The following is a 14,188-nucleotide window of genomic DNA, read 5'->3' as shown; positions in this document are numbered from 1 at the left end:
GTGTGCTCTGCTCTTGTGTGTTGTGCTCCTGTGTGCCGTGCTCCTTTGTGTTGTGCTCCTGTGTGTTGTGCTCCTGTGTGCTCTGCTCCTGTGTGCTCTGCTCCTGTGTGCTGTGCCCCTGTGTTCTGTGCTCCTGTGTGCTGTGCTCCTGAGTATGTTTGCTGTGTACTGTGCTCCTGTGTATTGTGCTCCTGTGTGTTGTGCTCCTGTGTGCTGTGTGTGCTGTGCTCCAGTGTGTGTGCTCTGCTCCAGTGTGTGCTGTGCTCCAGTGTGTGTGCTGTGCTCCAGTGTGTGCTGTGCGCCAGTGTGTGTGTGCTGTGCTTCAGTGTGTGTGCTGTGCTTCAGTGTGTGTGCTGTACTCCAGTGTGTGTGCTGTGCTTCAGTGTGTGTGCTGTGCTCCAGTGTGTGTGCTGTACTCCAGTGTGTGTGCTATGCTCCAGTGTGTGTGCTGTACTCCAGTGTGTGTGCTGTGCTCCAGTGTGTGTGCTGTGCTCCAGTGTGTGTGTTGTGCTCCAGTGTGTGCTGTGCTCCAGTGTGTGTGCTGTGCTCCAGTGTGTGTGCTGTGCTCCAGTGTGTGCTGTGCTCCAGTGTGTGTGCTGTGCTCCAGTGTGTGTTGTACTCCAGTGTGTGTATTGGGCTCCTGTGTGTGCTGTGATCCAGTGTGTGCTGTGCTCCAGTATGTGCTGTGCTCCAGTGTGTGTTTGCTTGCAGATCTCAGTGGTTGGTGCTCCTCTCCTGGTAATAATAATAGCACCATCGTGAAACACATACAATATGTTAGTCAGTGATCATGTGTTGTGGTGGATCAAACCGCTTCCTTACTTTCTCTTCTTCACCTAAACGACAATAGTTATTTTTAATTTCATATCTAGTGTATGTGACAAAGACAAAATAAAGTTGTTATTTAAAATAATAAATATAGAAACTATGAAATATGAGAAGCATAAAAGTTAAAGTGATGTAATTATCTGTGTTTATGTTATAACGTTTCCCAGGAGCACAGTTTGACAAGCCTTGCAGCAGGTGTCTGCTCTCTCAAGCTAATATATGTACTGCTGGTTGATGGTGGTGGACACGAGTCAAACATGTTCTAAACATCTGATTACCATCATCAGTCCTCTGCTTGTATTAAACAAACATCATTTACGCAGGTTGTGCCGTCACCATCCCCTCTCATGTAGATCATGCATCAGTTACCCAGGTCACACTGTCACCTCTTCACCCATGTCAAACATGCATTAAGAGGCGCCTGGGTTTCCCCTGTCTCCTAATATCATGTTTATTTTCCCCCTATAATCTTCCCTATCCATAATTACTATAGCATTTGCTTTGTTTTTTAAGGTGAAGTCCAGGATCTTGCTTTAATTCATGGTATAATTTAACAAATCTTTGATGACAGTTATATTGTAGAGATCTGAGCTGTGCTCACACCTCTACAAAATCCTGAATCTGGTTATCATTTCTCCATGTTTCAAACGTGTTACAACAATATTTTGATATAAAGTATACATGTAGGATGTATACTTCGAAAATACCTTATCTTCGAAAATACCTTAAGTTTATATATTGAAACAATTAACCTCCGCTTGTGACACAGATTTTGACCACTTTTACAAAGTAGTCGAATTAATTAAGAGTTTTTAAAGTTCTCGACAAAAGTAAGTTGTGATATTTTTTCCTACTTCACTTTTTTTAATTTGAAAAGTTTTAAACAAGCTATATTACTTGCAGAAATATTTTGGTAAAAGGCTCGTACTAAGAGAGACATTAGTTATTAATGGTAACAAGAGCCATGACCCATTACTTGCTGAGTCCTTCCATTATCTGTGTCATCCATTACTTACTGAGTCCCTCCATTATCTGTCATCCATTACTTACTGAGTCCCTCCATTATCTGTCATCCATTACTTACTGAGTCCTTCCATTATCTGTGTCATTCATTACTTACTGAGTCCTTCCATTATCTGTGTCATCCATTACTTACTGAGTCCTTCCATTATCTGTCATCCATTACTTACTGAGTCCCTCCATTATCTGTCATCCATTACTTGCTGAGTCCTTCCATTATCTGTCATCCACTACTTACTGAGTCCCTCCATTATCTGTCATCCATTACTTGCTGAGTCCCTCCATTATGTGTGTCATCCATTACTTACTGAGTCCTTCCATTATCTGTGTCATCCATTACTTACTGAGTCCTTCCATTATCTGTGTCATCCATTACTTACTGAGTCCTTCCATTATCTGTGTCATCCATTACTTACTGAGTCCTTCCATTATCTGTGTCATCCATTACTTACTGAGTCCTTCCATTATCTGTGTCATCCATTACTTACTGAGTCCTTCCATTATCTGTGTCATCCATTACTTACTGAGTCCTTCCATTATCTGTGTCATCCATTACTTACTGAGTCCTTCCATTATCTGTGTCATCCATTACTTACTAAGTCCCTCCATTATCTGTGTACTCCATTACTTACTAAGTCCCTCCATTATCTGTGTCATCCATTACTTACTGAGTCCCTCCATTATCTGTCATCCATTACTTACTGAGTCCTTCCATTATCTGTCATCCATTACTTACTGAGTCCCTCCATTATCTGTGTCATCCATTACTTACTGAGTCCCTCCATTATCTGTCATCCATTACTTACTGAGTCCTTCCATTATCTGTCATCCATTACTTACTGAGTCCTTCCATTATCTGTGTCATCCATTACTTACTGAGTCCTTCCATTATCTGTGTCATCCATTACTTACTGAGTCCCTCCATTATCTGTGTCATCCATTACTTGCTGAGTCCTTCCATTATCTGTGTCGTCCATTACTTACTGAGTCCTTCCATTATCTGTGTCATCCATTACTTACTGAGTCCTTCCATTATCTGTGTCATCCATTACTTACTGAGTCCTTCCATTATCTGTGTCATCCATTACTTGCTGAGTCCTTCCATTATCTGTCATCCATTACTTGCTGAGTCCTTCCATTATCTGTCATCCATTACTTGCTGAGTCCTTCCATTATCTGTCATCCATTACTTGCTGAGTCCCTCCATTATGTGTATCATCCATTTTGGTTACCTTCATCATCCACGTTATGTTAGCTTATTCACTCTGTCTTTTCATTCACTCTTTTAGTCTTTTCATTGACTCTGTTAGGTTATTCATTCATGTTGGTCATAAAACAAACAATGCTCGTAGCCGCCTACGTTGTTAAGCTGGTCCAGCCATAAGACAACTAGTACATACTAATGAATTATATATACTTGACGTGCTGTTGGAGTGTGAGCAAGGTAATATGAAGTGATTCAGGGAAACCGGTTAGCCGGACTTGAGTCCTGGAGGTGGGAAGTGCAGATATATAGGAATTTTTGGAAGTGTAGTATCGTGACGGCTCTGGCAAGACAGTGGCGGAGTGATGATGAAAGTGTTTCTTCTTTCTCGGGTCACCTGCCTCGGTGGCCGATATGTTAACACAAAATTAAGATGTTTTACTTGTCGTCCCATCAACCAGCAAGTAACATTATCTTCAGTTACACAGCTTCTCTATTTTACTGCAATTCTGGTCTAGTTACTCCTGATTCTGGTGTGTGTGTGTGTGTGTGTGTGTGTGTGTGTGTGTGTGTGTGTGTGTTTACCCTCAGTGTGTAATGTTTCATCAGGTCACTTAAGCGTGTACACAGTACACAACATGCGAACACACCCGCTCATATATATATATATATATATATATATATATATATATATATATATATATATATATATATATATATATATATATATATATATATAGATATATATACGAAAGAGTGTTTAATATAAGTGATATTTTAGTTCTTGGTCAGGATATAGAAAATCGTATTTTCAAATCTTAAGTGAAAGTAAATTTTGATAAATTCACTAACTTTTAGACCAAGTTTATTGGCTAGAACGCCATAGAGTGCCCCATAATAGTACAATATTGTTACAGAATTTTACACTCACGTAGTTGCACATTCACACATGTGCTTGTATGCACATACGTACTCATATTTACACGTAAGCACACGCAGTCATGTCAAGACCAAACACTCTTCCATGTTTTTCACCTGGAATATTGTCAGAAATGACAATTGCTCTCTTTTAAATTTCGAGTTGTCATTATATTTAATTAAGCTACATCTCCATCTCGCCCCCCCCCTTTTTTTTTTGTCTTCCACTCTCTCAAGCTTCAAGCTATTGCCCCCTGAGTCTTTTATTACGTACATCATCTTTTATTCTTAATGTTAAATTACACTAATTATCTATGGATGATAAATTCAGTTAAGACAACCTCTTGTTAAAATCCCGGGCCTATTGGCGCCATATTAACTTTTTGAGAGGTGGGCGCTTTAATGTGTAAATAAGACTTCTGACCGTGTTCCATGGAAGACACCCAGTGTTAGCTTCTTGGGGGATATAGACCATATCTTAAACTGTGGCAACACACTCCTTAAATTCTACTACACGCCTCATTTTAAACTCTGAGACACCGGCCCCTTTAAACTAAGGGACACGGCCCTTATATCAGTGGGGGACATCGACCCTTAAACTACGGGACACGACCCTTAACAAATACCATTAGGAACAACGGCTCTTGACTTTTTAAAGCTGTTGTGGACACCAGCCTTTACCCTGTACTGTTGTGGACACGGCCCTTCACCATGTCTGTGTTTCTCATGTGTCCCTCCACCCATGTTTTTTTCCCCACCATTCGTTTGGACTGGACCTCCGGACGGTGTGCTGCAGCTGGTAAGCCGAAATTCTTTGCCATCTTGCGATTAACCGAGACCTTTCCTGTGTGGCCTCCAAGTGGAAGCTTTCCCTGTGCTCATTGTTTCACTCTGTGTAATAGCTTTAACAGTAGCACTTAAACTTAAGAGGCCAGTTTGTTTTATTCTAGCATGTTATTTAAAATATAATGACTTTCATTTTATATCTGATTTTTGTTGTAGTTTTTAATAAACTTTATATACAGTAACTCAGTTTTTTATTCGGTTTCGGTAACATTCACTTCAAGAATCCTACCATTTGCATATAAGTGTACTTATTGACTCACGAAGTTGTAATGACACGATTGTAAACAGCCATACCACGGGCGGGGATTGAACTCGTGGCGAGTGAGTTGTAAAACTCCAGGCCAGTGGCTTTCGCGCTGCCTTGGAGTTTTATGACTCACTCACCGCGAGTTCGGTTCCCACCCGCGGTATGGATGCTTTTAAGGTTATTATTTTTGAAATAATACGAATTCTATATGGAATTAAATATTAATGTGTGCAGCTGCAGACATAACTTTTTTAATACTGGTTGTGGATACTGACTTCCTGTGTCATGTGTCCAAGTTATAATTCACTTCTATCTTTCTCGCCAACATTGACGGGAAAAAATTGACAGTTTGTAAATGGTATGGCGATACTAACAACTGTGGAGAAGGTCACGTGTGTACAGTTGAGACATTTATCTGATATAATTGATCAACAACTGATGAAGCTACTTATGAAAGGTTCAGTAAATGTCCTGACTCTACACAAGTGCCTTTTTTTCCGTAGTTTGCGACTTTCTTTTGTTTTTGCTCTCTTACAAATGTAGATTTTGTAATTAGCTTAAATATTAGCCAGTTATGTTTTATATGATCATTTGTGTACTGAAACAAACCTGGGAAAACTTCCATGTCAAGACTACGTATTTTACCTGGTTACTTAACTTATATACTGTATGTACAGTATGTATGTATCCAGTAATCGCCAACAAGCGATATAAAATCCTAAACAACCATTGGAGGGGGGAGTTGAATGACAGCTCTAGGCCTTTCGTGTTACAGTCAACACATCAGAAGCTTGCAATGTTGCAGAAAAAATGAGGAATTTCAAGGAAATGCTTTCAGAGGAAGTGTCTTTGCTTGCAAGCTTCTGATGATGTGTTGATTGTAGCACGAGAGGCCTAGAGCTGCCATTCATCCCCCCCCCCGGTGGTTTGTTTGTATATATATATATATATATTTATATATATATATATATATATATACATACATACATACATACATGCATGTATTTGCATATATATACACACAGTATATAACTTCATTGTTTCTTTAGTCTATGGTTAATAAAATATGCTTTGTGAGAACAGTCAGTCACTTATGTATTTATCAAACAACAGGTGTGATGATATACATGTGACTTGTGTTTGATCATAACATAGTGACCTCGACTTGACCGCCAAAACTCCGTTACTTGGCCCACCCCTCAAGGAAACAATTAATCCACAATGAGAATTATTTTTGTCGTTGGATATAAGTTTTCCCACTTGGCCAGAGTTTTATTTTGTTGCAGCATTTGTCTAATGTATCACTGCCACTAAAATATTATTCTTTGATGTAAATTTTAAAATATTTAACGCAAGGGAAGAGATGCATTTTCTATTTTAATTATTGTGTTTTATATGTTTTATTAGGAAAACTAATCAAATTACAGATTTATAATAAGTATTTAATTTTTCTTGCTGTACCTTACTTGTCTTATTTGCAAACAAATAAATTTTTTGAAGGTTTGGACTCGTGTGTTGCTTAAACAAGATAGAAATTTGCAGACTTACGTTGAGTGACTTGTAAGGTATAGCTGCTGGCTTGTTGACATTATCACAATCAACCCCATGTTAACATTACTTTGACATCACTTCAGAAATCATCTGCCGATGATTTAAGACAGGTTTTGTGATGGTATTACAAGGTGATGATGACCTTGTAATATGTGTTGGAGTTATCACTCCATCTATCATGGTATTACAAGGTGATGATGACCTTGTAATATGTGTTGGAGTTATCACTCCATCTATCATGGTATTACAAGGTGATGATGACCTTGTAATATGTGTTGGAGTTATCACTCCATCTGTCATGGTATTACAAGGTGATGACCTTGTAATATGTGTTGGAGTTATCACTCCATCTGTCATGGTATTACAAGGTGATGACCTTGTAATATGTGTTGGAGTTATCACTCCATCTGTCATGGTATTACAAGGTGATGATGACCTTGTAATATGTGTTGGAGTTATCACTCCATCTATCATGGTATTACAAGGTGATGAACCTTGTAATATGTGTTGGAGTTATCACTCCATCTATCATGGTATTACAAGGTGATGATGACCTTGTAATATGTGTTGGAGTTATCACTCCATCTATCATGGTATTACAAGGTGATGATGACCTTGTAATATGTGTTGGAGTTATCACTCCATCTGTCATGGTATTACAAGGTGATGACCTTGTAATATGTGTTGGAGTTATCACTCCATCTGTCATGGTATTACAAGGTGATGACCTTGTAATATGTGTTGGAGTTATCACTCCATCTATCATGGTATTACAAGGTGATGACCTTGTAATATGTGTTGGAGTTATCACTCCATCTGTCATGGATGCACCTTAATTCAATTTATTCCTCTTTTTAATTAAAGTATTCCGTTGTAAATTTGTTTAAACAGTTTAGTTCTTCTGCTGTCATAGTTTAGTGCTTTTTTGCCACTGATAGTCTGTGTCCTATGATCTTAATTCATAGATTGCTGAATGCTATCATCAGAATACAAACATGAAGAGTAATTGTTTACTTGGAGTAAGCGAGTCCTGTTTACTATATAGGACTTGCTTAGTGCATTTGCACAAATCTCTCATGTCAAATTGGTCTTAATGAAGTGGTGTGGAGTGAGATCGTAGGATGTAGGAGTGACTTATGCCTCGTGCTGGTCGTTACAGGAGAAGACAGAACCTTACTTTCTCTTCATCTTCTGCGTGGAGGCGTCTCTCAAGATCCTTGCCCTCGGCTTCGTCCTCCACCCTCGCTCCTACCTGAGGAACATCTGGAACATAATGGACTTCGTGGTAGTAGTCACGGGGTAAGTGATCCTCTCTTCCGTTCTTTAGTATCAGTTTTCTTAGCATGGAGCAAGTAATGGAGGGAAAGAAATATCATATTTAATGGATGGGTTGGGAAAGAGGGAGAGAAGCTTGATGAGATACAATTAAACCTGGTAGTTTAGTCTTGTGGTATGGATTATGTCTATTAGCAAGGAGAGAGGGGAAAGTCAGTATTTTGGGATTATTTTGTGTCCTCGACTCTGAGAGACAATAACGTTGTCAGTACAGTATTGCCTTGTGATTACTTTTCTAGTAATGTGGTTTTTGGTTATTGCCTCTCTTCTAGGGGTTATTTAAATAAAATCATCTTTTAAGTATGGTTATTTCTGGGATTATCCCTGTTTTGCTGGGATTATCCCTGTCTGGGTATACTTAAATCCATACTGGATGCCTGCTAGGGTTATACTGGGGATTCTTCCTATAAAGCACTGGTATAGATACGCAAAATTCGCCACTTTTACTATTAATGGGGCTTTTTGCCTTGCCCAGAATTATTTCTGTGGAAAGTTGTAGGTTCTTTGGCCTTGTAGAACTTCCAATATTTCTATTACTCAAGTGATGGCACCTTGGGAAAATAATGAATAGAAGAGTTAATTTACATGAGGAAGAAAACAGTTATGTAGGAATTAGGTAGCCATTAACGAATAGTTTTTACACACTGGAGACAGACTTATTGTGTACACCGTACCTATCCTGTGTGTGATAGACACAATACAGAGCCACACGTCCAAGAACTGGGCTACAGTATTTGTGCTAGCTAAACACGTTATGGTGATAATGAACTATTTTTAAATATATTTACTTTGGAAAAAGCTAATGAGTTTACATAATAACAACGGTAGTTCAAATTTGCGTTTATAGATTGTATATTGTTTGGCACAAGAAATATGGGGCGTAGGTCATGTTAGGGTATGGAGTAGCTGCCATTTCATAGAGTATTTAAATTGTTCTCTTAATTAATAACGTTGTAAAGAATGCTTATATATAATAATAATATTTTATTTTCAGAGTATAACATAAGATAAATGTGATTATGTTTTGTTTACAAGAGAAAGCTGCTGCTGGCCGCCACCACCGTACCATTACCCCTCACTTTTATGTTTCAGCCAGACTTACTACCCCACGTACTGTGTTGATACTTGTACACACACACACACACACACACACATTACCCCTCACTTTTATGTTTCAGCCAGACTTACTACCCCACGTACTGTGTTGGTACTTGTACACACACACACACACACACACACACACACACACACACATTACCCCTCACTTTTATGTTTCAGGCAGACTTACTACCCCACGTACTGTGTTGGTACTTGTACACACACACACACACACACACACACACACACACACACACACACACACACACACACACACACACACACACATTACCCCTCACTTTTATGTTTCATCCAGACTTACTACCCCACGTACTGTGTTGGTACTTGTACACACACACACACACACACACACACATTACCCCTCACTTTTATGTTTCAGCCAGACTTACTACCCCACGTACTGTGTTGGTACTTGTACACACACACACACATTACCCCTCACTTTTATGTTTCAGCCAGACTTACTACCCCACGTACTGTGTTGGTACTTGTACACACACACACACACACACACACACACACACACACACACACACATTACCCCTCACTTTTATGTTTCAGCCAGACTTACTACCCCACGTACTGTGTTGGTACTTGTACACACACATGTTTCACACACACACACACACACACACACACGCACACACACACACACACACGCACACACACACACACACACACACACACACACATTACCCCTCACTTTTATGTTTCAGCCAGACTTACTACCCCACGTACTGTGTTGGTACTTGTACACACACACACACACACACACACACATACACACACACACACACACACACACACACACACACACACACACACACACACATACACACACACACACACACATTCACTGTAACAAGGTAAAAAATGTGATAATTTAAAATGCAATTTAACTACAATGAAAAGAAGAAATAAGAAAGACGTGTATAATAGGTTAATGAGAGCGTCGAAACACCTGTGTGGTAGACAGTGTTATAGTGGAGGATAACACCTGTGTGGTAGACGGTGTTATAGTGGAGGATAACACCTGTGTGGTAGACGGTGTTATAGTGGATGATAACACCTGTGTGGTAGACGGTGTTATAGTGGATGATAACACCTGTGTGGTAGACGGTGTTATAGTGGAGGATAACACCTGTGTGGTAGACGGTGTTATAGTGGAGGATAACACCTGTGTGGTAGACAGTATTATAGTGGAGGATAACACCTGTGTGGTAGACAGTGTTATAGTGGAGGATAACACCTGTGTGGTAGACGGTGTTATAGTGGATGATAACACCTGTGTGGTAGACAGTGTTATAGTGGATGATAACACCTGTGTGGTAGACAGTGGTATAGTGGAGGATAACACCTGTGTGGTAGACGGTGTTATAGTGGATGATAACACCTGTGTGGTAGACAGTGTTATAGTGGATGATAACACCTGTGTGGTAGACGGTGTTATAGTGGATGATAACACCTGTGTGGTAGACAGTGTTATAATGGATGATAACACCTGTGTGGTAGACAGTGTTATACTGGATGATAACACCTGTGGGGTAGACAGTGTTATAGTGGATGATAACACCTGTGTGGTAGACAGTGTTATAGTGGAGGATAACACCTGTGTGGTAGACGGTGTTATAGTGGAGGATAACACCTGTGTGGTAGACAGTGTTATAGTGGAGGATAACACCTGTGTGGTAGACGGTGTTATAGTGGAGGATAACACCTGTGTGGTAGACAGTGTTATAGTGGAGGATAACACCTGTGTGGTAGACGGTGTTATAGTAGATGATAACACCTGTGTGGTAGACAGTGTTATAGTGGATGATAACACCTGTGTGGTAGACGGTGTTATAGTGGATGATAACACCTGTGTGGTAGACGGTGTTATAGTGGAGGATAACACCTGTGTGGTAGACGGTGTTATACTGGATGATAACACCTGTGTGTTAGACAGTGTTATAGTGGATGATAACACCTGTGTGGTAGACGGTGTTATAGTGGATGATAACACCTGTGTGGTAGACAGTGTTATAGTGGATGATAACACCTGTGTGGTAGACAGTGTTATACTGGATGATAACACCTGTGTGGTAGACAGTGTTATAGTGGATGATAACACCTGTGTGGTAGATGGTGTTATAGTGGATGATAACACCTGTGTGGTAGACAGTGTTATAGTGGATGATAACACCTGTGTGGTAGATGGTGTTATAGTGGATGATAACACCTGTGTGGTAGACAGTGTTATAGTGGATGATAACACCTGTGTGGTAGATGGTGTTATAGTGGATGATAACACCTGTGTGGTAGACAGTGTTATAGTGGATGATAACACCTGTGTGGTAGATGGTGTTATAGTGGATGATAACACCTGTGTGGTAGACAGTGTTATAGTGGATGATAACACCTGTGTGGTAGACGGTGTTATAGTGGATGATAACACCTGTGTGGTAGACTGTTATAGTGGAGGATAACACCTGTGTGGTAGACGGTGTTATAGTGGATGATAACACCTGTGTGGTAGATGGTGTTATAGTGGAGGATAACACCTGTGTGGTAGACAGTGTTATAGTGGAGGATAACACCTGTGTGGTAGACGGTGTTATAGTGGATGATAACACCTGTGTGGTAGACAGTGTTATAGTGGATGATAACACCTGTGTGGTAGACAGTGTTATAGTGGAGGATAACACCTGTGTGGTAGACAGTTATAGTGGATGATAACACCTGTGTGGTAGACGGTGTTATAGTGGATGGTAACACCTGTGTGGTAGACAGTGTTATAGTGGATGATAACACCTGTGTGGTAGACGGTGTTATAGTGGATGATAACACCTGTGTGGTAGACAGTTATAGTGGATGATAACACCTGTGTGGTAGACAGTTATAGTGGATGATAACACCTGTGTGGTAGACAGTTATAGTGGTTGATAACACCTGTGTGGTAGACGGTGTTATAGTGGATGGTAACACCTGTGTGGTAGACAGTGTTATAGTGGATGATAACACCTGTGTGGTAGACAGTGTTATATAGTGGATGATAACACCTGTGTGGTAGACGGTGTTATAGTGGATGATAACACCTGTGTGGTAGACTGTTATAGTGGATGATAACACCTGTGTGGTAGACAGTGTTATAGTGGAGGATAACACCTGTGTGGTAGACGGTGTTATAGTGGATGATAACACCTGTGTGGTAGACAGTGTTATAGTGGATGATAACACCTGTGTGGTAGACGGTGTTATAGTGGATGATAACACCTGTGTGGTAGACAGTGTTATAGTGGATGATAACACCTGTGTGGTAGACAGTGTTATAGTGGATGATAACACCTGTGTGGTAGACGGTGTTATAGTGGATGATAACACCTGTGTGGTAAACAGTGTTATAGTGGAGGATAACACCTGTGTGGTAGACGTTGTTATAGTGGATGATAACACCTGTGTGGTAGACAGTGTTGTAGTGGATGATAACACCTGTGTGGTAGACGGTGTTATAGTGGATGATAACACCTGTGTGGTAGACGGTGTTATAGTGGATGAAAACACCTGTGTGGTAGACGGTGTTATAGTGGATGATAACACCTGTGTGGTAGACGGTGTTATAGTGGATGATAACACCTGTGTGGTAGACAGTGTTATAGTGGATGATAACACCTGTGTGGTAGACAGTGTTATAGTGGATGATAACACCTGTGTGGTAGACGGTGCTATAGTGGATGATAACACCTGTGTGGTAGACAGTGTTATAGTGCATGATAACACCTGTGTGGTAGACGGTGTTATAGTGGATGATAACACCAGTGTGGTAGTGTTATAGTGGATGATAACACCTGTGTGGTAGACAGTGTTATACTGGATGATAACACCTGTGTGGTAGACGGTGTTATAGTGGATGATAACACCTGTGTGGTAGACAGTGTTATAGTGGATGATAACACCTGTGTGGTAGACAGTGTTATAGTGGATGATAACACCTGTGTGGTAAACAGTGTTATACTGGATGATAACACCTGTGTGGTAGACAGTGTTATAGTGGATGATAACATCTGTGTGCTAGACAGTGTTATAGTGGATGATAACACCTGTCTGTTAGACAGTGTTATAGTGGATGATAACACCTGTGTGGTAGACGGTGTTATAGTGGATGATAACACCTGTGTGGTAGACTGTTATAGTGGATGATAACACCTGTGTGGTAGACAGTGTTATAGTGGATGATAACACATATGTGGTAGGCAGTGTTATACTGGATGATAACACCTGTGTGGTAGACAGTGTTATAGTGGATGATAACACCTGTGTGGTAGACGGTGTTATACTGGATGATAACACCTGTATGGTAGACAGTTTTATAGTGGATGATAACACCTGTGTGGTAGACAGTGTTATAGGGGATGATAACACCTGTGTGGTAAACTGTTATAGTGGATGATAACACCTGTGTGGTAGACGGTGTTATTCTGGATGATAACACCTGTGTGGTAGACAGTGTTATAGAGGATGATAACACCTGTATGGTAGACAGTGTTATACTGGATGATAACACCTGTGTGGTAAACTGTTATAGTGGATGATAACACCTGTGTGGTAGACGGTGTTATTCTGGATGATAACACCTGTGTGGTAGACAGTGTTATAGAGGATGATAACACCTGTATGGTAGACAGTGTTATAATGGATGATAACACCTGTGTGTTAGACAGTGTTATAGTGGATGATAACACATATGTGGTAGACAGTGTTTTACTGGATGATAACACCTGTGTGGTAGAGAGTGTTATAGTGGATGACAACACCTGTGTGGTAGACAGTGTTACACTGGATGATAAAACCTGTGTGGTAGACAGTGTTATAGTGGATAACACCTGTGTGGTAGACGGTGTTATACTGGATGATAACACCTGTGTGGTAGACAGTGTTATAGTGGATGATAACACCTGTGGTAGACGGTGTTATACTGGAGGATAACACCTGTGTGGTAGACGGTGTTATAGTGGATGATAACACCTGTGTGGTAGACGGTGTTATAGTGGAGGATAACACCTGTGTGGTAAACGGTGTTTAGTGGAGGATAACACCTGTGTGGTAGATGGTGTTATAGTGGAGGACAACTCCTGTGTGGT

At 40.3% G+C, this 14,188-nt stretch overlaps 1 protein-coding gene across 1 annotated transcript in view; it reads left to right on the top strand.

Moving 5' to 3' along the window:
* Nucleotides 1–14,188, top strand: part of cac (calcium voltage-gated channel subunit cacophony) — a gene marked incomplete in the record, with an annotated part of 730,773 nt that overhangs the window by 179,228 nt on the left and 537,357 nt on the right. Inside the window, 1 exon segment of the mRNA XM_070103036.1 lies at nucleotides 7,774–7,913. Coding sequence (XP_069959137.1) covers nucleotides 7,774–7,913 — 140 coding nt within the window.

Source organism: Cherax quadricarinatus, chromosome 84 (genome assembly GCF_038502225.1).
Source record: "Cherax quadricarinatus isolate ZL_2023a chromosome 84, ASM3850222v1, whole genome shotgun sequence".
Lineage (NCBI taxonomy): Eukaryota > Metazoa > Arthropoda > Malacostraca > Decapoda > Parastacidae > Cherax > Cherax quadricarinatus.
Note: the sequence above shows the minus strand (reverse complement) of the source record. Positions and strands in the feature narration are given on the sequence as shown.